The 22,487-nt window shown below is 53.0% G+C and overlaps 1 protein-coding gene across 1 annotated transcript in view; it reads left to right on the forward strand.

Annotated features, from left to right (window-relative positions):
- Positions 1–55: 55 nt before the first annotated feature.
- TMEM44 (transmembrane protein 44) overlaps positions 56–22,487 on the forward strand; it is a 32,572-nt gene continuing 10,140 nt past the window's right edge. Inside the window, exons 1-9 of the mRNA XM_044919885.1 lie at positions 56–198; positions 2,658–2,784; positions 5,093–5,186; positions 6,262–6,428; positions 6,623–6,709; positions 10,602–10,772; positions 12,341–12,469; positions 14,625–14,729; positions 19,460–19,618. Coding sequence (XP_044775820.1) covers positions 56–198; positions 2,658–2,784; positions 5,093–5,186; positions 6,262–6,428; positions 6,623–6,709; positions 10,602–10,772; positions 12,341–12,469; positions 14,625–14,729; positions 19,460–19,618 — 1,182 coding nt within the window. The remainder of the gene's footprint in view (positions 199–2,657; positions 2,785–5,092; positions 5,187–6,261; positions 6,429–6,622; positions 6,710–10,601; positions 10,773–12,340; positions 12,470–14,624; positions 14,730–19,459; positions 19,619–22,487) is intronic.

The raw sequence follows: 22,487 nt of genomic DNA on the forward strand, positions 1-22,487 counted from the left end.
CCCGGGCCCCGCCACGCGGGAGGCTGGGGCCCGGGCCGGGCGGAGCCGGAGAGCCATGGGGGAGGCTGCCAGCCCCGCGCCCGCGCCCGCGCTCTGGGACTGGGACTACCTGGACCGCTGCTTCGCCCGCCACCGCGTCTGCATCTCCTTCGGCCTGTGGATCTGCGCCTCCTCCTGCTGGATCGCCGCCCACACGCTGTAATGGGGTCGGGACCGGGCGGCGCGGGGTGGGGGCCGGATCGGCCGCGGGGGGCGCGGGGCTAGCGGGGCGCGGGGCGCGGGGCGCTAACCCCACACCCCCGCCGCCAACTCCCTCCTGGAAACCTGGGAGGAAGGGGGCAGAGAGGGAGGAGGCAGGAGGCAGCTCAGCTCCGCGATCGAAAGGAGCCTTCGGCTGCGGACTGAAGTCGGGACTTCTTTCCGGATTCCGCGCACGGGAGGCTGGCTGGGGGCCAGCAGGAGGAGGCCAGATGGAGCAGTGGCGTGGGGCCGGGGACGGCAGCCGCCAGTCCTGCCTGGGTTCTATTGTCAGCCCTTCCCCGCCGACTGGCGGTGTGAGCTGGGCAAGCTTAAAACCTCTGAGCCTCATTTTCCTCACCTAGATGGGGATGGTAACTCATGGGTCGGATGGCAGGATTAACTGAGTTAGTCCCTGTAAAGCTCTTAGTGTGTGCTCATTAAACATCCTTATTATTGTTCCCGCGCCACCACCACCATCTGGCAGAGGGCAAGGACCTAGGACAAGGCTCTCGGTGTTTCTGGCCTCCCTTTACCCAAGGCCCTCTGATCAGCCATGGGGACTGGCGATGATCCGACTCTGGCCACAGTGGTCACCGTCACCTGGGTCCCAAGCTGGCTGAAGCCTGGTTAAAGACGGCCTCCAGGTCTTCGGCCACCCTGTGCCAAGCTGGTGCAACGCAAGTATTCCCCGGCAGAGGAGAAAGGACCAGCAACCCGGGGGGGGGGGGTGTGTGCTGGCACTGGCTCATCGTAGGCACCCCGTGGACATTGCACTCCCTCGTGTGATATTGCTGCAGACATTTGGCAGCCCCGGTACTCAGTCACTGGAATACAAATAAAAAGACCCTTAGAACATTTACTGTGGGCCCAGTGTTGCATTTATTAACTCATTTCATCCCTGCCACAGCCCCATGAGGGAGGGACTGTTACTACTCCCATGTACTCATGAGGAAGCTGGAGGCTCTGACAGGTTAACTAACTTGCCTGAGTGAATGGAAAGAACTGAAACCCCAGACCCTTATAGAAAGGGGCAGACTTGTGAGGATTAAACTGTCCAGTGGACACTAAGGAGGCACTCTACGTGCGTTATTAGGCATTTCCTAACCTGGAAACTTGAGTTGGGAGAGGTTAGGTAAGTCCCCCGAGAATGCCCAGCTGGTCAGTCCAAGGGCAGAGGCTCTGCTTTTTCAGCCCACCTCAGGTCTGCACACCCATTGTTTTCAGGACATTGCCCTCCTTGAGCCCTTCTCCACCTTGTCTTCAGGGAATGTATGTCCTCCAGGCTGTGTGTGGCCTGGGGTAGGTCAGCCCAGGATCCCCCTCCCCTGAGGGCTGGGGAGCAAAGCCTCCACATGCAAAGCCAGAGGGTCTGCCATGAACTCACCTAGTCACCATAGGCCTCACTTTTCTCGGCTCTCCGGTGTGAGGGTTGAAATCAACTCTTTCTAATCTGAGTCCAGAGAGTCTCTAGAGTCTTCGCCCTTAGGCTTTGAATTGGTATCAGGAGCCCAGGGCCCAAATGAAAGGTTTCTGTTCTCACTGTGAGCTTGGGGCTTCGTCTGGCAGATCAGGAAATGTGGGAACCCAGCAGCCTTCCCTCCTCCATTGTGCCCCAGGGCGGGCCCTCAGAACCAGCCAAACAGTCCTAACGACGACGACATGGAGTGAGTACCACCTTGTGGTTGAAGAAAATGAAACAAGAGCTGCAACGGTGCCTCAGTTTCTCCATAAAATGTAGCACGGAAACATCTAGAACAAAGTGTTTCTAAGAGATCTCTGAGCCCTTCCAGGCTGTTGTGCCTTTCTGTGCTTGTTCCAGGGGAGTGGGGCAGGGCAGGAGAAGGGGAATGAGGGAGGGAAGTCAGGCCCCTCCCCAGGGGCCTGTAGGGAGAGGTCAGCCCAAAGTGCCATGGCATCTTTGAGAAGTCTTGCTCGCTGTGTGTGTGTAAAGAACATGCTTAATCTGGGCAAGGGCTGGTAGAAGCCAGGCCACCCCCCTGCACGTACAGCTTTGAAGGATTTCACATGAATTTGAAAGAATCAAGTTGCCTTTTTCATTTAGGCAATTATTTTTATAACCCGCACGTTTCCTTTCAATAATCAAACCTGACAGCTAGTTTGCCAGCACTGAGTAGTAGGTCATGAACTTGAGTTGGCCTGATTTGTGGGAGGGAAGAAATTCCTCTTCATTAGAGAGGCAGGTCTGGCTCGTGCCGTGGGCTCGTGCTGCGGTCTTTGATCCTTGATTTTCCCATCTGTAAACCAAGTTCAAAAATACCCGCCAAATCCCTGGGGGGAGAGAGTGCTTCACAGGGACACAAAGTCACAATTGCCCTTTTCAGACACCTGCTCTGGGAACCCCCTCATGGCTCTGGTGTTCTGTCCATACCCACCAAGCTCCCTGTCTGTCACCACAGGCTTCTCTATCTGAGATGTGCAAAGAGATGCGGACGGGACCAGTCAGTGCTGTGTGCTGCGTGCTGCCTCCTGACCAGCCTCTGTGACACCATCGGGGCCATTCTGGCCAGACAGCTCACCATCCAGGTGCGTCGGGCCCACAGGTGACAGTGGCTTCTGTCCGGTTCCATCACTGCGGTTTCGCCTCATGTCTGTGCTCTTGTTGGTGTTTCTGCCCCCATCCGGTACTCCTGCCCTGAGAGGCACATGGCTCACTTCTCATCTCCTTCGGGGCTTTGCTCACAGGTCAGCTTCTCGGTGAGGCCTCCCCTGAGCACTCACGTGAAGCCGTGCCCCACCTCTACCGCAGGGGCTCCAGACCCCTTCACCCTGCTCTGTTTTTTCCCATAGCTGACGCCCCTGATACACCGTCTGTTTTCCTTACTTACGCTATTGCTTCTGGTCTGTTAACCCCTACTAGAGCTCAGCTCCCCAGGGGCAAGACTTTGTATTCACTACCTTATCCTCATGACTTCAAACAGCAGCTGGGACAGAGTAGATGTTCAATAAATAGTGATGGTTGTGGTGATTGTTTTTAGAGCCTGGAGGCCAGCCCCAGCTCAACAGGTCTGGCTGAATGCTTTCCCAAGTGGTGATGCAGGCTCTGGGGCAAATGAGAAACAGTGTTAAGCTTTCCCAAGGTCTAGGCCCTCAAACCTGTGGAGAAGGGGCCTATCCCAAGGGCGTATGCACTGCAAAGGCACCTCGTGGGGCAGCCCCACCCAGGTGGGTGTGACGGGAGGCAGCCTCGTGGCTGCAACACACACTGGGAGAGTTCGAGACCCTTCTTTGAATAATACTGTCTCACAAACAAACCACCTTTCATTTTGGGTGCCCATTCTCATTAGCTGATGGAATATAGTGACACCCAGCTCCATCCCGGTAATAATAGCTGATGTTTATTAAATACTTCACTATGGGGGCGCTTGGGTGGCTCAGTCGTTAAGCGCCTGCCTTCCGCTCAGGTCATGATCTCAGGGTCCTGGGATCGAGCCCCGCATCAGGCTCCCTGCTCAGTGGGGAGTCTGCTTCTCCCTCTGCCCCTCCCCCCAACTCATGTGCACCCTCTCTCTCAAATAAATAAATAAAATATTATTTTAAAAATAAATAAATAAATACTTCACTATGTACTTGGCACTGAGGGCTTGTCTCATATGAATTCATTTAATACTCGAATTATCTTATGACCTAGGCTCTCTCTTTATCCCTGTTTTACACACGTGGACACTCGGGCTTAGAGGTTGAATAACTTTTTTTTTTTTAAAGATTTCATTTATTTATTTATTTGACAGAGAGAGAGAGAGCACAAGCAGGGGGAGCGTCAGGCAGAGGGAGAGGGAGAATAGGCTCCCTGCTGAGCAGGGAGCCCAATGTGGGGCTCGATCCCACGACCCTGGGATCATGACCTGAACCGAAGGCAGATGCTTTTTTTTTTTTTTAAATATTTTATTTATTTATTTGACAGAGAGAGAGAGACAGCAAGAGAGAACACAAGCAGGGGGAGTGGAAGAGGGAGAAGCAGGCTTCCCGCTGAGCAGAGAGCCCGATGTGGGGCTCGATGCCAGGACCCTGGGATCATGACCTGAGCCGAAGGCAGACGCTTAACGACTGAGCCACTGAGGCGCCCTTATAACTTTTATAAGGTCCAGTAAGCAGCAGTGCCAGGAATCAAACTGCTCTTTTTTTTAAAAAATTTTATTTATTTTGAGAGAGAACATGCTCATGAGCTGGCGGGGAGGGGGATTGGAGGGGGGGCATGTGGGCAGGGCAAAGGGAGAGAAAGAGGGAAAAAATCCCAAGCAGACTCCACGCTGAACATGGAGCCCCACTCGGGACTCGATCTCATGACCCTGAGGTCAGGACCTGAGCCGAAATCAAGAGTCGGACCCTTAACTAATTGAGCCACCCAGGCGCCCCTCCAGAGACTGCTGTTGACCAGTGACTCGCCTGGCATAGTAGCTGGTGCTCTGGTAGGTAGGAGCCTCGTCCGTTCCTCCAGGTGCTGGTCTGAGCACTTTCCATGTATTGGTTCATGCAATCTGCTTAGCCGAGGGAGGCGCTGTTACTATCCCTGTTCTACAGAGGAGGAAAGTGAGGCCCAGAAAAGGTCAGTGGTTGGGCCAAAGTCACACAGAAGAGGCTGGCCGTGCGCTGGGAAGAGTGCGGAGTGAGAAGTGGAGGGCTGGTTCTGCTGGTGGGCCTCTGCCTAAGGGATCGGTCATTCACGCGCCCCACCTCCTCGTCAGTCAAACGGAGTTGATAACCAGCCTTTCCTGGGGCCAGCAGGCAGCTTTGCCGGGAGCACAACATCAGTGGGAGAGGAGACCCAGGATGAGAGGTGCTGTGGTCACTGGAGAACGCTCGAACACCAAGACTCTATCTTCTTTGCTCCCAGGTATTCACGGGTGCCTACCTAGCGGCTGTTGACTTGGTGAACTTTGTCTTCATCCTCTTCCCCATCTGTGGCTGCAGACTGAAGTCTCACGTGGGTGAGTGTGTGGCCTTCTGTTCCTGTGTGCGTTCACCCACTCTTTCATCAGCGTGCTCAGTGCCTGCTCCTTGTCGCGCCTGAGCCGGGCCCCTGCTAGGTGCAGACAAAGGAATTGGCTCCCTGACCCCAGCCAGAGAAGAGAGGCAGGGCCCTAAAGAGTCATCGGTTCTGCTAGTGAAGCGGTGCACGCACACCAGGCTCAACCAGAGGGAAGGATGTGACCGTGGAATGGGGACCACAGGGAAGGGTACTCCAGGTGAAAAGAACAGTGTGAGCAAAGGCCAGGAGGTGGGGTAGTACGGGCTGTGCGAAGGAACAGTGATATCTCAGTGTGCGAGTCCAGTATGGCCAAACAAAGCCCCGTAACTTCTGGAAATGGATGCCAGAAGTGGGCGTTGGCCACCTCGGGCAGAGAGTCCCTGAGCTGGGATGGGTCACCCTGACTCTGTGGGACTGGGCCTTCCTGAGAAGGGTCAGCAGTGTGCCCAGACCCTTGTCCAGAAAGGAAGTGCTTGCACCAGTGGGGTAAGGTAAGATGCCCCCAGCTGCTCAGCACTGCCCAGAGTAGCCATGTTCTTACTAGAATTTTCAGAGGATTATCTGTCTTATATTTCAAGGAGACTTCCAAGACCGTGCTCCTTTTTTGCTCACGGTTTCGGGCCCCAGCACAAACACATTGATGCATTCCCCAAGGTCGCGCCGGCTCTGCTCTGTGCCAGGCTCTGCGGAGCTTACAGAAGCTGCCGGGCCGTGCTGCCTGCCCTCGGGGGGATCTGCTCTCGCAGAGGCTACTCTGTGCGCAGATACATGAGAAACACAAAACGCTATCAGAGGGCCGAGGAAGGAGAAGAGCACCAGTCGTGAGGGGGGATGGGATGGGGTGGTGGGGAGGAAGGACTTCTCCAAAGACGAGGCACAGCCATGGGGCCTTGAGGGGTGGGGAGGATGTGGCCTGTAGAACAACTTGGGAACTGGTTCTGGCATCAGGGCTGGGTTGACAGCTGGTTTTCACAGGCCGCGGTCCGTCGAGTTCTAGATCCCAGAAGGCTGTGGCATTGTGGTGTTTGTTGCAGGTCGGGGCTCCCGGGAGAGGAAGAGGGGGCGGCGGCTCAGGGCCAGTGTATTTGCTCTGGCCCTGCCGCTGAGCCTGGGGCCAGGCTGGGCGCTCTGGGCCGCCGTCCCAAAGGCTTCAGGCCCCATCCGAGGGCCCCAGCGGAGGCTGCTGGAAAACCTGCTGCAGGTGAGGCTGAGCCCAGGAGGATGTGGGGGGTGTGCGTGTCCCTTACCCCCTCACGGTCCCAGCAAATGCCCTGGGTAGGGGATAGGGTTCGGGCTTGCCGTGGTTGGGAGGAAACTACTAAAATTGGGAAAGGATGGGTCTGGGATGCCTGGGCTCTCTCCTCAGGGCCCTGAGCGTGTCACCTACTCCTGCAGGACAATACTGAGATCTTCGGCTACCTGCTGGGTGGCATCGCCGCCTTTGGCTCCTGGGCTTCCCGGATCCCCCCGCTCTCCAGAATCGTGAGGCTGGGTCGGGGCTGGGACTGTGGGTCACCATAGCAGGTCTTAGGGCACCTGGGAGCATCTTCCAAGCTCCAGGTCCTGGGGTGGAGAGTTGTGTCACACGTGTATCACGTGTGTGTGTGTGTGTGCGCGTGCGCGCGCACGTGCAGGGGCTGGGCAGCCAACACGTGGGAGCTCATGGGGCCTGCTAGAGCCTTTCCCGGGACAGCCCATTGTGTTCTCTCCATAGCAAAGAAAAGCAGGCTCTCAGGAAAAAGGCCCTGGGGTTCAGTAAACGACATCCCACTAGGAAGTGAGACGGTTTCAGAGGAGAGCATCTCCTCTGACCGCGGCTGCCGGGCTTCTGTGTATTCGGGAGCACCTCCCCACAGAAACTTCCCTGGCATCCAGGTTGAGGGAAGCCCTGTGTTGGCCGGTTCCGGAGGGGACGCAGCCGTGACTTGAGATGCTGTGCTTGCCCTTGGGAAACTCACAGTCTCCTGGAAAGACACGGAAATGCAAAGCAGGATATTTTAATGCTCTGAGAAGGATAGAATCAGATGTTTGGGGTTTCGGAGGAGGGAGAAGAGGGTTCTAAGCTATTCAAATGAGTGAGGGTGAAATCATCACACCGCCAGGCGGGGGAGGCCGCTCAGCTTGGCTCCGAAGGGATGGTGGGCCTGGAGGAGGCAGAGGTGAGGGGAAGCGGGGAGCCCCCGGGAAAAGCCACCGAGGCCGGAGAGCCGCTGTGGAAGAGCAGGATATCGTGGGTGTGCAAACCCGCTCTGCTGTGCCTGGCGGGCCTCGCTGGCAGGAATAACGGCCAGGCCTAACACCGGAAACGTGACGGGCTCCTCGCTGGGGCTAAAAAAAACATCACTTGCCCCAGAGCATCATTTCATAGCAGTTCCAGGAGAACAGATTCGGGGACGGCAGCTGCTTCGTTGGTCATTTGTGGGAAGTGGAAGCCTGTGCCGTGCTGGCCGGGAACCCCCCGGGGCATGCCGCCCCCAGACCGAGGGAGCGGAGCGTGGGGAGCCCCTGGGACGTGGGGCTCGAAGACCTTCAGAGGGATTGGTGCAGTGCCTGGCTGTATTAGTTCCCTGGGGCTGCCGTAAGAAAGGTTCACAAACTTGGGACAACAGAAACGGGTTGTCTCAAAGTACTAGAGGCCGGCAGACCAGTACCAAGGTGTCAGCCGGGCCATGCTCCCCCTGAAGGCGCTAGGGAAGGAGCTCTTTCAGGCCTCTTTGCAAGTTCCTGGAAGTTCCTTGGCCGATGGCTACGTAACTCCAGGGTTCACACGGCGTTCTTTCTCCCTGTGTGTGTCCTCATGCGGCCTTCCTTCTGTACGTGTCCAGGCCTAACTTTCCCTTTTATAAAGACACGGTCATATTGGGTGAGGGTCCACCCTAATGACCTCATCTTAACGAGGTCATTTGCAAGGACCCTGTTTCCAGAGAAGGCCACGTTCACAGGCTCTGGAGGCTGGGACTTCAGCATCTTTTGTGAGAGGGGAAAACAAGTCAGCCCCTAACGCCACGCACCTAACATAGCCCCATGACTGTGTCCTTCCTTCCGCTTCGTTTTATTCACAGCGTTTGTCACAGCCTGAAACTAGCTCCTTCAGTTATTGACCAAGTTGTTGGTCCCCAGTAGAACGTGAGCGCCCTGAGGGCAGTGGTCTCGTCTGTTCTGTTCCCCTCTGTATTGCAGGTGCTTGGAGCCTGCCCATGGTAGGTGCCAGCAGACACTTTTTAAAGACTTAATCTGGTCTGGGACAAAGGAAGCTCATGGATGCAGGAATTAGAAGGGCTTTCTCGGGGCAGAAAGAGCAGCCCTGTTCTCTGTGGTCTAGGGGAAGAGAACCGAAACCAAGACTGGAAAGAGGTTATGGGAGGGGGCGCCACATCCCATTTATAGGTTAGATGTTTTGCATAGTTTCTGGAATGTTGAAAGCGATCAGTATTGTTATTCCTGTCTTAGGAGGTAGTGGGCTCCCCATCGCTAAAGGCATTCAAGCCTGATGGCCCCTTGGCAGGCAGATAGAGTTAGATCATGTTAGGGATTAGATTGGGCAATCTCTGAGGTGCTGTCTCTGGTCCCACGAAGAAGAACCCAGAGCTAGGATCCCCTTACTAGGGAGAAACTCAGCAGGGTTTGGGGTGTTCTGGGAAGCCTAGCCAGCACGGCTGGGAAGCCTAGATACCCGCCCAGAAGCTACTTCTAATTTACCCCTGGTGGGGGCGCTGAGGAGCAGAATGGTTGGGTGGCTTCGGTGGAAGAAGTCCCCGTTCTTCCAGGAGGGACGCGCCCGCTGACCAGGAGGGCCCACGCTGGCAGCACTGGGATGGAGTGCTGTTGCAGAAGCTGAGGCACGGCTTGCTTCCAGCCCCCAGCGCAGATTTGCCAGGCAGCCTCCTGGCTGAACATTCCCCCCTGGGTTCTGTGTGACCAGCCAGACGAAGCCCGCGTATGCTGGACCTGCCTTATCTCGAGTCACTGAGCCAACCCCAGCCTATAGCAGTTGCTCAGCACCTACGGTGTGTCCAGTGTGCAGGCAAATAGAGCCCCATAGGCCCTAGTACTGACCCTGAAGGGAGATTGAGTTTTAAAGTCAGTGCGCACCGGGAATGGGTTGGCACGTGAGTGACAGCACGGAGCTCACCCAGGTTGAGCTGATCCAGAGCAGCTGCAGGTGCAAATTCAAGAGGCAGAAGGCAGGTCCCAGCCCTGGCCCTGCAAGTCACCTCCCCTCTCGGGCCATCAGTGTCCACAGTAAATGGGGGTGGGCAGGCTGGGGGATCTCCGAGGATTTCCCATCACAGCAGTGCTGGCTGGGACAGAGCTGCTTCCTGGGCTGAGTCAGGTGCGGCCGGCAGGTCAGGGACCACCCTCCCCAGCCCGGGTGCTGGGTGTCTTTATGAACCATTCTTCAGGGCATGGCCAAGAACAAAACAGGGAGCCCCGGGAACAAAACTTGAAGACATGCAGAGGGAAACAAAACACTCCCAAGGACTCTTTTTGAGAGTTAAAATAAAAATGGGGAAAATCAACCAAACCTTGCTTTTTCCTCTGAATTTTTTTCATTCTCTAGCCAAGGCCTGTATATCTCTAAAATATAATTATTTAATAAGTAAAATGAATTACATATAATTTATATTTATATCAATTTAAATATGCCGTGTGATTATATATAATTGAAAATATATAGTATTTGTGTATATACATATAAATGTATACATAAAGTGACATCACACCTGTAAAGGGTACTTAACATATAAATATTGAAAGTGGGTTTTTTGGCTTTTGTTTGGTTTTGGTTTTGGTTTTTTTAACCAGTATTGTCATTATTCATTCTCCAAAAATATCCCCTGGCTTCAAAACTTCCAGAATGTTATCTCTAATGTTCTTGACCTTTCCCGGCTGGCCAGATTCAGCATTGGTGGTCCCAGGAAGAGAAGTCCTTGGCTTCTTGGCTGTTCTTGGCTGTTCATAATTTGTCCTAATTCCCTCCCGTTCTCCCAGCTGACATTCATGAGCCCCTACCCAGTGCGCGGTGTCAGGGATGCTGAGATGGGGAGGACGCTCTCAGGAGCACTCTGTCTGCTGGGATGTGTCATGTGTCATGGGGCCTGGAAGTGGGAGTGACTCGCCCCTGTTTGGGTGGAGATGGTATGGGAGGTTTCTCAGAGCTGAGTTTAAGCCAGGTTCTGAGGCATGAATAGGCAAAAGAAGCAGTTTAAGCAAAAGCCGAAGCAGCACCTTTGGGGACTGGCCATGGGCAAAGAGAGGGCTTGCCCTCCAGCCTGCATGCCACCAAGAGCCTAGGTCTTAGAATCCAGCTCTGAGGAAGCTGGGGGAGGGCAGTGCTCCTCCCTGCCCAGCTCCCTCCTCTCTCTCTGCCCAGTGCCAGGGTAAGGCGTTTCCCTCCATCCACCTGTGGACCCGGCTCCTGTCGGCTCTGGCTGGCCTCCTTTATGCCTCGGCCATTGTGGCCCATGACCGGCGGCCTGAGTACCTGCTTCGGGCCACGCCCTGGTTCCTGACCTCCCTGGGCCGAGCTGCACTGGACCTCTCTGTATCCACCTGGGGCCTAGGGGGCTTGACTGCTTGTGTCTCATGTCCTCCCTGCCCCTGTGGTGCCCTCCCTCCCTCTTGCTAGATGGAGCTGTCTCCCAGGGGCCAGGGCCAAGGTTTGAGGCCTGGGGCCGACAGATGCAATTGAGTTATTTGCAATTTTGTATTTTGTTTCCTTTATGTACATATAAAAGAAAGAATGATCTCTTGGCTGGACCTCTGTGGAGCAGCAGGGGGGAGTGTGCAGGTTCCTGGCCCTGGGAGCAGGAGACCCGGGCACCAGTCTCACTGCTGCTTCTCCCCTGGGCCGGCCCCCACCCTCCTGGGAACCTGTTCCCCTCATCTTTGCCCTGTCTTTCTCACAAGGCTAGGAACGGGCTTTGCAAGCCGACCTGCCATGCGGGGCTAAGCATCCCCGTTCTCCTGTCTTTGGCACTGGAGCCTGGGCTGGGGACACAGATAAAAGCTGACAAGGGCTGCCCTTTGTCAGTGACTGCTGAGCACCTTTCTGGTTCCCCAGTGGGTGTTGCCTGATGCGCGGACACCCCAGTGACCTTGACATGAGAGCCTCAAGGGCAAGCTAAGCTCAGACAGTGGGTAATTTGTGTATGAAAAACCTGTGGATTTATCAAAAATAGTTTAGAAATAGTTAAAAATGGTGGTTTTTCTCATTAGCTGCCATATTAAGTTACCAGAAGTTGGTGGCTTGAGACAAAAGAAATGTATTCATTCTCACAGTTCCACGGGCTACAAGTCCAAAGTCCACGCAGGACCACACTCTCCTGGAGGCTCTGGGGGAGAACCCTCCCTTGTCTCTTCCAGCTTCTGATGGCCCCTTGTGCTCCTTGGCTCTGGTAGCATAATTTTATCTCCTGCCTCAGTCTTCACAAAACCTCTTCCCTTCGTGTATCTCTGCCCATCCTCTGCTCTTATAAGGACTCCAGTCATGGAATTAAGGGTCCATCCTAATCCACATGACCTCATCTTAACTATATCAGCACAGACCCTTTAAAGAAAAAAAAAGATTTTATTTTTAAGTCATCTCTACACCCAACGTGGGGCTTGAACTCACACTTGATCTTAGCCAAAAGGCTGAGAAGCGATGGGGCTTGAACTCACAATCCCCAGATCAAGAGTTGTTTGCTCCACCGACTGAGCCAGCCAGGGGCTCCAAGACCCTATTTTTAAATAAAGTCACTTTCTGAGCTTCCAGATAGATAGGAATTTGGGTGGGGGTGGAGGGGCACTATTCAACCCACTCCGTGTACTGTCCCTGTGAGCCAAGCGCTTCAAGGAAGATGTTTTTCAAAATGCTTTTGTTTAACAAGTATTTACTAAGTATTTACTAAATTCTTAGAGGCAGAGTCTTGCTGGCTGCTGGGCCCTTGTGGGGGAAATGTCAGACCCGGTTCCGTTCTTAAATGAACATGTCTGTTCTGAGCCAACCCAGGCAGGATCATCCGCGGGAGGGAGAGAGCCCAGTCAGGGGGGCCCTCGGGGTGTAGAGGTGAAGGTAGCCGTGGGTGGCCGAAATGCTCTGCTTCCTTGGACCTTAACTCTCCCTCTCAGATCATATTCCTCTCCTGGGTGATGAAGAGCAAGATGAGACGGGCCTTGGGATTTGCCCCTGAAGCCGGAGAGAGCCCTGACACCCAAGCCCTCTTGACCTGCGTGGAGAAAGAGGAAGAAAGCCAGGAGGCAAGGTCTCGCCAGCTGGAAAACTGCTGGTCCCACGGGGGGCTGGGTGCGGAACCCTGGGGCTCCCTTGAACTAGGACAGTTGGTGACTTTAAAAAACTACTGTTAATGGAAAAAAAGAAAAAAAATGACCATTTTTGCCCAATACCAAGCATACCTGGAATAAATAGGATCCTCTACTTTTCCAATTACAACGTATTTTTTTAAGTTTTTTTGATCTTTTAATAAACTTTAATATATTTTTAGCAACATAGATGGAAGAGTCAAATGTCCATGTATGCTCTTTGGCAATTTACCTCCTCATATATATATGTGTGTGTATATATATATATATATATTGTATATATATATATATATATATGTTCCCGTACTACATAAATTAATAAGTTAATTTAGAAATAATATGATTTTGCCCACATAGTTTAGGAAAACATGTATTCCCACTTTCACGTGCATCTGTGACATCCGCATCATGGCCATCACTAACACAGCCTTTTTTCAGTTGATACAGCTAAAAGCTGGTCTTTCAAGGTTTGTTTGCGTAGTGTCCACCATTTACAGTTCCGTCCTGCCAGCACGCGTGTTTGTCTCCTTTTACTGACTTGAGGAGGTGACCCCTGTGAGTAAGCAGAGCTTCTCCTAACTGAGGCAGTTTACCTTTGTCAAAAGTCCTCGGTTCCCAGTAACTGAGAAATTACTTCATAATACAACAGTGCTTATCAGGACTAGAACATAAAGCAGGTCCCTCTTTTCTAAGATAATTTCTTGAGGAGAAAAATCTCGCCTATTGCCTGGGCTCCTCACTGTCCTCGTTTTTCTCTCAGAGAACATGAGTGAGACTCTGTGAGCGAGCTGGTCCACTCCTTCCAACGTTCTCGTTTGATACAGTGGAATCTGACTGAGTCAATGAAACAGAAGATAGTGGTGGACATGGCCAAGGGAGAGGGGTTTACGCAAGTGCTTGGACCAGAGCTCCATGTTCCCATCAAGGCTCTAATGGGAGGTTATTTTCATTCCATTCCAGAAACTTAGGAAATTAGGTCCCCACAGGGAGCTAAAGTATTTAAAGAGAGCCTTGTGTGTCTTGGTGTTCTGAAGGGAGGAAGGGGAGCCTTTGCAATGTCTTCCACGGGGCTTTTTTTTTCCTTAAGATTTTATTTATATATTTAAGAACGAGAGAGAGCATGAGCAGGGGGAGGGGCAGAGGGAGAAGCAGACTCAGACTCCCCACCAAGCAGGGAACACAAGCAGGGGAGTGGGAGAGGGAGAAGCAGGCTTCCCGCTGAGCAGAGAGCCCAATGTGGGGCTCGATGCCAGGGCCCTGGGATCATGACCTGAGCCGAAGGCAGACGCTTCACCGACTGAGCCACCCAGGTGCCCCTCTTTCATAGTTCTTTACAGCGATGGTTCTCAGTGTGTGGTCCCTGGACCAGCATCGGCCGCAAACTTATTGGGGATGCAATTCTGGGGTTCCACCAGCTCTACCAACTCTGAAGCTGAGGGTGTTCTAATAAGTCCATTGGGTGCTTCTGATGCACACTAACATCTGAGAACGATTGCTTTACAAAAGCATTTATTTAGTGCCTACTGCAGTGGTTCCCAGACTTTGCCACGCTTTAGAATCATCTGGAGGGCTTTGAAACTCCAGGTCACATCCCTACCAGTGAATCAGAATGTCTGCTAGGGGGTGGTGGGCAAAGCTAAGCATCAGGGTTTTGTTTTGTTTTGTTTTGTTTTTTTAACATGCCGGGTGACTCCACTATGCAGCAAAATTTGGGAACCACTGGCCTACTGTGACCTCAAAGAGATAAAAGGGGCACCTGGGTGGCTCAGTCAGTTAAGCATCTGCTTTCAGTTCAGGTCATGATCCTGGGGTCCTGGGATCGAGCCCCGCATCGGGCTCCCTGCTCAGCAGGGAGTCTGCTTGTCCCTCTGACCCTCTCCCCTGTTGTGCTCTCTCCTCCTTCACTCTCTCAAACAAATAAATCTTAAAAAGAGAGAGAGAGAGAGATAACATAGGAAGCAGAACGTGAAATGTACCATGAAACAACAGAAAAAAATAATTAGGGATTTTTTCGAAGAAAATGGGACTTTGTTTTTGGAAACTGTCACCTGACTAAGAATTCTGTTTTTGTCTCCCCATCTCTGCTTGAAAGAATTCAGATTGGGTGCCTCTCACTACACTACCACCCTGCAAATCACTCAGGACAATGGCAGCCATCAGTCGCTATTTGGAGCTGACCATCGAGCCGGTGCAGCAGGTAAGTGGTGGTGGGCCACAGCCAAGGGTCCAGAAGGGTGGGAAGTAGTCGTGGAAGGCTTCCTGGAGGAGGTGACACTTTAGCTGCAGGATGGGCAAGATGAGGCAAGAAAGCATGTAAAAGGAGGAAGGAGCTGTCCAAGGCCTCAGTGGGGGACGGGTGAAAAGCTGGAGAGGAGGCAAGGGAGAGATCGTCCCGCTGTGGAGCCTATCCTCCTGAGGGGCAGGAGTCCAGGAGGCATCAGGACTAGAGACTCAGGGTCAGATGTGCCTTTTAGAGGTGTCACTCAGGCAGTGTTGGACGGCAGACGAGGCAAGAGGAGATAGAAGCAAGGCAGTCAGTGAGGGACAGCTATAAGTCCAGGAGAGAGGTGGTGTGGCCTGAACCAAGGCTGGAGCAGGGGGAGAGGCGGAGACTGAGTGGAGGCTTGGGAGGCTGAGGGAGGCTGAGCGCTCCTGATGACCCCCGAGGTCCTAAGCCTGTGCACAGAGGGTCCCCAGGAGGAAGAGGTTTAGAAAAGAGATGGGAAGAGGTGACAGGAAGTCCACCCCCTCATCCCACACCCACTAAGACTTCCAGCGACCTCCAAGTCCGTAAATCCTGGGTCGGTTCTGTCCTTGTTGGGATTGAACACACTTGGCCACTGGCTGCTTCGGATTTATGGAGCGCCAGTGCTCCCAGCTTCTCTGCACCTTGTGCAGGCCCCTGAGGGCAGGCTGGCCCCCGAGGCTGCAGCACCCCAGCTCTGTCCCCGCAGAGCTCCCTCCTCTTGGCATGCTTGCCCGCCCGGGCCCGCAGTCCCAGAGCGCTCGGGGCCAGCTCCCCTCCCGGCGGGGTCACCACACGGCACCCCACCTTTGCTGTGTCCGAACAGAACTTGGGATTGCCATGCCCTCCCCGTCCCCTGTCCTCAAATTCTTCTCTCCCCCTCACTGCACGTCCACTCCAGCTGTGAGTCTCCTACATACTGCTTTTACAATAGAGCCAGCAGCCTCCTACCTCATTCCCTCATCCCCTTCTCGGGAGTTAACCTTGCCCCCCCCTCCACCTGCAGCCAGCAGCCAGAAGGGGCAACTACATCGTGTTCCTCCTTGGTCTGAAGCCCCCTGGCTTCCCATCTCATACAGAAAAAAATCTAAAGTTCCACAGACTTGCAAGACCCCGGAGCCCAGCACTCGCTCCCTCCCCGCTTCTCTCCCCTATTCTCTTCCCTCTTCACTCACTTCTCCCAGCTGCCTGGGATTTCTCTCTCCATTCCTGTGCCTAGAATGCCCTTCCTCCTAATTGCTTTTATATGGCTGCCTCCTTCTGGTCTTCCGGACTTCAGTTTAAACGTCACCTTCTCTGGGTGGCTCAGTCAGTTAAGCATCTGCCTTTGGCTCAGGTCATGATCCCAGAGTCCCTGGATCAAACCACCCCATGAGCTCCCTGCTCAGCGGGGAGTCTGCTTCTCCCTCTACCCTTCCCCCCTGCTCTTGATCTTTTTCTCCCTCTCTCCCAAAAATAAATAAAATCTTAATAAAATAAATGTCACCTTCTCAAAGGCCATCCCTGACTACACACTCAAAAGTAGCCTCTACCTTTCTATCATATTTCTCTATTTTACTGCCTTTTTAAATACTCTACAAAGCACTTCTCACTATCTTTTACTTTGGTTGTCTGTCTCCTGCTGGGATGTAAACTTTGCCTCCTTCTCTCCTGTTTGCCTAGACCCTGGTGTGTGAGGCCCTCGGTAAAGGCTGTTTGGAGCATGGTGCGGAGCTCAGTGGTAGCAGCCCTGTTCAGCTGCCCAAGAGATGGGCTGGTGCTCAGAGTTTGGGCCTGAAAGATAGGTTTTACTCTTTGTTGTGGTTCCCTGGAAAGGAGGCACAAGTAACCCCAGGATGTCAGTGGCATTCAGAGAGATTGAGAGCACGCTTTCACAGCTAAGAGCCCACTTGGGCCATGAAACCCTTGTTAGAATGGGAAGTCTGGGGAGAGAGCACAGGGAACCCCAGCAGCATCTGGCAACGTTTTGCACTAGAAATTTTTAAATCATAGGACTTCTGAAAAATACTAGTGCAAAACTTGCATTCACTCTAACCCTCCCAGTACCTGAATCTTGAGTGGATTCATGCTGCGGAACTGACTCCGGGAAAGAAAAGTGTGTCCCTCCTTCATTCTCTTCCATTGAGGCCACCTGCAGCACATTTTTGAGCAAATAGTCCCATTTGGCTTCTTCCTTCTGTGTCCACCAGAGGGCAGTGGTGTCGCTGAGACAGCTCCCAGCAGCCAGCCTGCAGCCCCGGTCCCTGCCCGGCAGGAAGCCGCTTCTCTGGGCTCCAGGGCCACCACTCCCACAGCAGTGTGTTTGTTGAGAGCTAACTACTTGCCAGTCTTTGAGACAGTAATAACAGCCATCGCTTCCGTGATGCTTCTTACGCTGGTCACAGATGGTGCTTAGAGTACTGGACTAAGTGCTTTGTAACCAACCATAGAAATGCTTCCTCTGGGCTAAGTGCTTTGTGTACATGAACTCATGTAAACCTCACAGCCGACCCCTAACCTCATTTTACAGATAAGGAATACGGGGCACAGAGAGGTTAAGCAACTTGCTCAAGGTCACACAGCTTGTCAGTGGCAGAACCAGGATTCAGACCTGTCTCTACCCGAGTCTGTGCACTTGACCACTAGGCAACACTGCCTCTTACTTGGCATAATGTCTGACACCAAGTAAGCACTTGATAAATGGTTGGCTTTTAAATTATTATTAATGTAAATTCTCATTAACTATTATTATTTCTATTGTTATTGAATAATTAACCATTGTATTATGATTTTAAATTGAGGCGCAGGGAGGGTTAAGTAGCTTGCCCAAGATCTCATAGTTAGAAAAGCACAGGATTGTGTTTCAAATGAAGCCTGTCTGATCCTGGGACCTGAGCTTTATTTTTTATTTATTTATTTATTTTTAGATTTATTTATTTATTTATTTGACAGAGAGAGACAGTGAGAGAGGGATCATAAGCAGGGGGAGTTGGAGAGAAGCAGGCTCTCCGCTAAGCAGGGAACCCAATTCGGGACTCAATCCCACGACCCTGGGATCATGACCTGAGCTGAAAGCAGATGCTTAATGACTGAGCAACCCAGGCGCCCCCGAGCTTTTTTTAAAGAGAACATGTTCTCTGTGTTCATTTCATGCCTGATCAGTTAGCCAATTTTTTCTGTTTTTCATGGCAATGTCCCAGGGGATAAGGTTGTGGTGAAATAGGTCCCCTGCTGCCATGTGCATCGCTGTGTGTCCTGTCTGCCCAGCCACCTGGAAGTAGACAACAAGGGCCACAGGGATGCTCACTTGTCTTTCAAGCAGTCCCTCCTGGGCGCTGGTCCTAAGGAGAGGTTTTTCAGGAGACGCACCCGGTTCAGGCTAAACTCAGAGGCTGAGGGCCATGGGGTTATGGGGATCATGGCTTGGAGCATTTGAGGACTCTATTGTTGTTGCCTGGGGACCTGTGCCTCCCACCCCCCAGCCTATCTGCCAGCTCTCGCGTGAAACCCTGTGCCTGATGCACCCAGGGCTGGAGCCTACGTGATTTGGGGTCCAGTACGAGTAGCCATTCTCATGCGTCCGGGGCATTTACACCTGAGCCCTCTGACCCCCTTCAAAGGAGGCAAGGCAGGGACTACTACCCCCTTTGCTAGATTAGGAAACTGAGACTCAAGGAGAATGCATTTCTTGCCGAGGTGTGCGGTTTGTTGTGGAAGATGCGGCTCTAGAAGGCAGGCTGTTCCCCTGTGGTGTGTCAGTGGAAGGACCCAAATCCTGCCTGGTTCTGAAGCCCTGGCCAGCAGGGCTTCAAGGATCTCTGGGGAAGCTCTCTTCTGAGACGGATGGATGGATGGGTGGGTGGATGGATGGATGAAAATCTTGCAAGTTTCTTCCTCCCTTTACCCTCCCGAGCTGCTGGTGGGTATGAGGCCATGCAGTACATTTTGGCAGAAGCTCTCCAAATTACAAATTACAAATTTACATACCCTCTGATCCAGCAATTCCGCTTCTAGAAATGTATCCTTTAAGTACCCTGAAACCTTGGATGTACAGTAGAATTTCCTGCAGCCAGTGTTGTAAAAGCAAGAGACTGGGAACGCCCTCAACGTCCGTCAGTAGAGGACAGGTTTTGCAGATCGGGAACACCTACACGATGCCACGAAAGGAACAGAAAGAGCAACAAAGCCTCTGCTATAGAACTATCTCCAGAACATATTGTGAAGTGAGAAAAAGCAAGGTGCCTAGGAGAGTGTAGATGTGCCGCCACCGTGTGTGCAACTAGGGGAGCTGTATATTTGCATTTGACTGGATATAGATGGACTATCTGGATGGATACACAGGAACCTGAGCCCTGGCTGCCCGTGGGGAGACCTGGGTGGCTGCGGGATTCGGGTGGGGGCTGACTTTGCATTCTACTGTACCTTTTTAAAAAAAAGATTTTATTTATTTATTTGAGAGAGAGAGAGCATGAGTGGGGGGAAGGGCAGAGGGAAAAGCAGACTCCCGGCTGAGCAGGGAGGCCCATGTGGGGCTCGACCCCAGGACCCTGAGATCATGACCTGAGCTGAAGGCGGATCTTAACCAACTGAGCCACCCAGACGCCCCTTGTACCCTTTCAATACTGGAGCATTTGAATGCTTTGACAATTCAAAAATAAAGCAAGCTAAGTCTCCCTGCCTGCCCTTCCCCACACACCTTGCAGGCAAGTTGCAGCACCACCAGGCTGCCCGGCGATGGACAGATGAGCCCTGGAGACGCCACGCTGCAGGAGCCCCCCTCGTACCCTCCCGTTCAGGTCATCCGGGCCCGCGTGTCTTCCAGCAGCTCCTGCGAGGTCTCCTCCATCAACTCGGACCTCGAGGTACACGCTGCCGCCCGCCAGGTGCATGGCTGTCATTCACTGCCGCTTGCCGGTGCCTCCGCGGCGCTTGCACTGCTGTGCTCCAGGCTGCCCACGCTAAGCTCACGCCCGCCGGGCGGTAAACGAGCACGCATGGTGCTCCCGCTCCCGGAGGCGCGCACGCCCGCTGGACGGTGATGGAGCATGCGTGGGGCTCCCGCCCCCAGAGGCGCGCACGCCCGCTGGACGGTGAACGACCATGCGTGGTGCTCCCGCCCCCGGAGGCGCGCACGCCAGCGGGCGGTGAACGAGCATGCGTGGTGCTCCCGCCCCCGGAGGCGCGCACGCGGGGTGGGGCTGAGAAGAGCTTCCCATGGTCAAATGAGTCAGGGCCACAGGGCATGTTTCAGTGCCCTCTTAGAGTCACTTGCATGTTCAAGCCTTACAGAATTAAATGCATGAGTGATTAACTGTCACAGTCGGAGTGTTCCCCGAACCTATTTGACCGTGGAGAATCTCTCCTCCGGGAGGAGCACCAGCTACCGGCCTGGAGCTCTCAGGGTCTCGTACCCAGGAGCCCTGTGCTGGGCACCGTGCACGGCACTTCGGCAGACTCCACCTCAGATCTGTGAAGAAAACACAGGTCGTATTTTGGGTGCCACAACGGGCTCTAACTCTTGGGTCGAGCTGTTAGGTCACTGCCACTCCCCCCGCTGTGGCTCCCGGCCCGGTTCTAGGAGGAAGTTTCCCTTTACCTGTGGACAGTGACAACAAGGACAGTGTCGTGGGTGTGTGGTGGCAACAGGAGAGTGTCCACTGTCTCTGGCAGGGCTTGGGTGGGGAAAGGAGGACTGTCCTTCCCCCTGGGTTTGTGTTCTACACTCTTGGAGTTAAAATGCCCTTTTATAAAATGATAATAGCAAGTGGTAGTTGGTGTTGAGTTTTTGGTTTTGGCTTTTGTAATGGCCTTATCTGGCAAAATAGTCCGTCAGCCATCTTGGATGAGTCGAACTTGTGAACTCCAAAATCCGAAAGACTCAGAGCCACTGATCTGTGGGATACAGTCCAGATTCTTCAGTGTGACGTTCTAGACCTTTCACCGCTACCTTAGCCTCATGGGATCGCCCCCCACCCTTATTACTTCTATGTCCACCTTGGCAATGGACTGTTCCCTGTACCCAGGCCTCTGGGCCTTTCTCCCTGGGGTTCTCCCTGGCCCGTGTGTCAGAATCCTACCCAGATGCCACCTGCTGGGTGGCGTTACTTTCATGCCGACAACACACACACACACGAGATTAATGGCTCCTTCCCTTGGATGCCAGAACATACACCTCTTTTACACAACTTCCATTGTTCGCCGTGTCATCTGATGAGCTGTAGGGGCGTGTCTCCCCACCAGGATGGGCATGAACTTTTTAGGAGTAGGGCCTGAGCCACTTTTACCTTTCTCTGCTCCTCGATTCCAGAACACAGAGGCCATTGAAAGCTGGGTTGTTTTTTTTTTTTTTTAAGATTTTATTTATTTATTTGAGAGAGAGAGAATGAGAGACAGAGAGCATGAGAGGGAGGAGGGCCAGAGGGAGAAGCAGACTCCCTGCCGAGCAGGGAGCCTGATGCGGGACTCGATCCCGGGACTCCAGGATCATGACCTGAGCCGAAGGCAGTCGCTTAACCAACTGAGCCACCCAGGCGCCCGAAAGCTGGGTTTTGAGTGAAGAATTCTGCACCAGACCGAGGACCATTTGGGGCCCATGTATCCCCATGTCATTTGGTGTTGTTTATTTCCTGGATCCAGTCTCAGAATTTGTAGGACACCCACAGCACATGGCTTGGCAGCCTGCATCCAGCAGTCTTGGCAGAAATCTAAGGCTGCGGGGGGAGGGTGCAGAATGAGCCTGATGGCCAAGTGGGTTCAGTGAGGAGGAAAGACAGTTAAGTCAATGAGTCAGGGAGGAGCTGGGGAGACCCAGGAGCAGTATTTGCTCTGTGGAAACAGGGGCAGCCAAAGTTGAGGTAAGGATTGGACAGTGACCTTGAAAAATTGAGACGTTTGTCTCCGTGGCAGGTTTGGGCTATTCTGTGATTTGTGGTCCTTGTCCTTCCCCCATTCTTTACAACCTCTGTCTTTCTAGACACTGATTTTTTAAAACTATCTAAGTACAAAGGGGACAGGGTCACACTTTTAAATTAGGCAAACGGAAGGCATTGCCCATGTTGAAAGGAATACAGTTGTTTTTTTTTTTTTATTAAATGGTTTTTTTTTATTTATTTATTCATGAGAGTCAGAGAGAGAGAGAGAGGCAGAGGGAGAAGCAGGCTCCCCACCTAGCAGGGAGCCCGATGCGGGACTCGATCCAGGACCCTGGAATCATGACCTGAGCCAAAGGCAGACGCTTAACCATCTGAGCCACCCAGGCACCCAGGAATACAGTTTTTGAAGCTCACCTGCCCCAGCCCGGCCCATGGCACAGTCCTCTGGCTTCACTCCCAAAAGCACACACACCACAAATGACAAGCTACTGAGACCTGCAAAGAAATAACTTAGACTTCCACTAGATATGTACGCTGACGCATCAAACGGAATTGGAAAACTCCCAATACAGATGGCTCAGTGGATGAGCAGGAGACAGCGGAGCTTTTGTCCGCTGGGGGATCCGCTGGGCCTGCTGGTTGTCTGCATGTTCTGTTCTTAAAAGTAATAGATGTTTGTTGTGGAACATTTGGAAAACGCAAAGAACAAAATTGAAATTACCCCACAAGCCTACCAACCAGCGGCTGCCTCTGGGTGGTGGGACTGTCCAAGCTTGACAGTGTCCCCTGGTTTTTGAAGCAATATTCACTAAAGATCCCAGTTCATTAATGGCAGAATATGAGCAAGAAGGTGTCTCTT

Source organism: Neomonachus schauinslandi, chromosome 1 (genome assembly GCF_002201575.2).
Source record: "Neomonachus schauinslandi chromosome 1, ASM220157v2, whole genome shotgun sequence".
In the NCBI taxonomy this organism is placed as follows: Eukaryota; Metazoa; Chordata; class Mammalia; order Carnivora; family Phocidae; genus Neomonachus; species Neomonachus schauinslandi.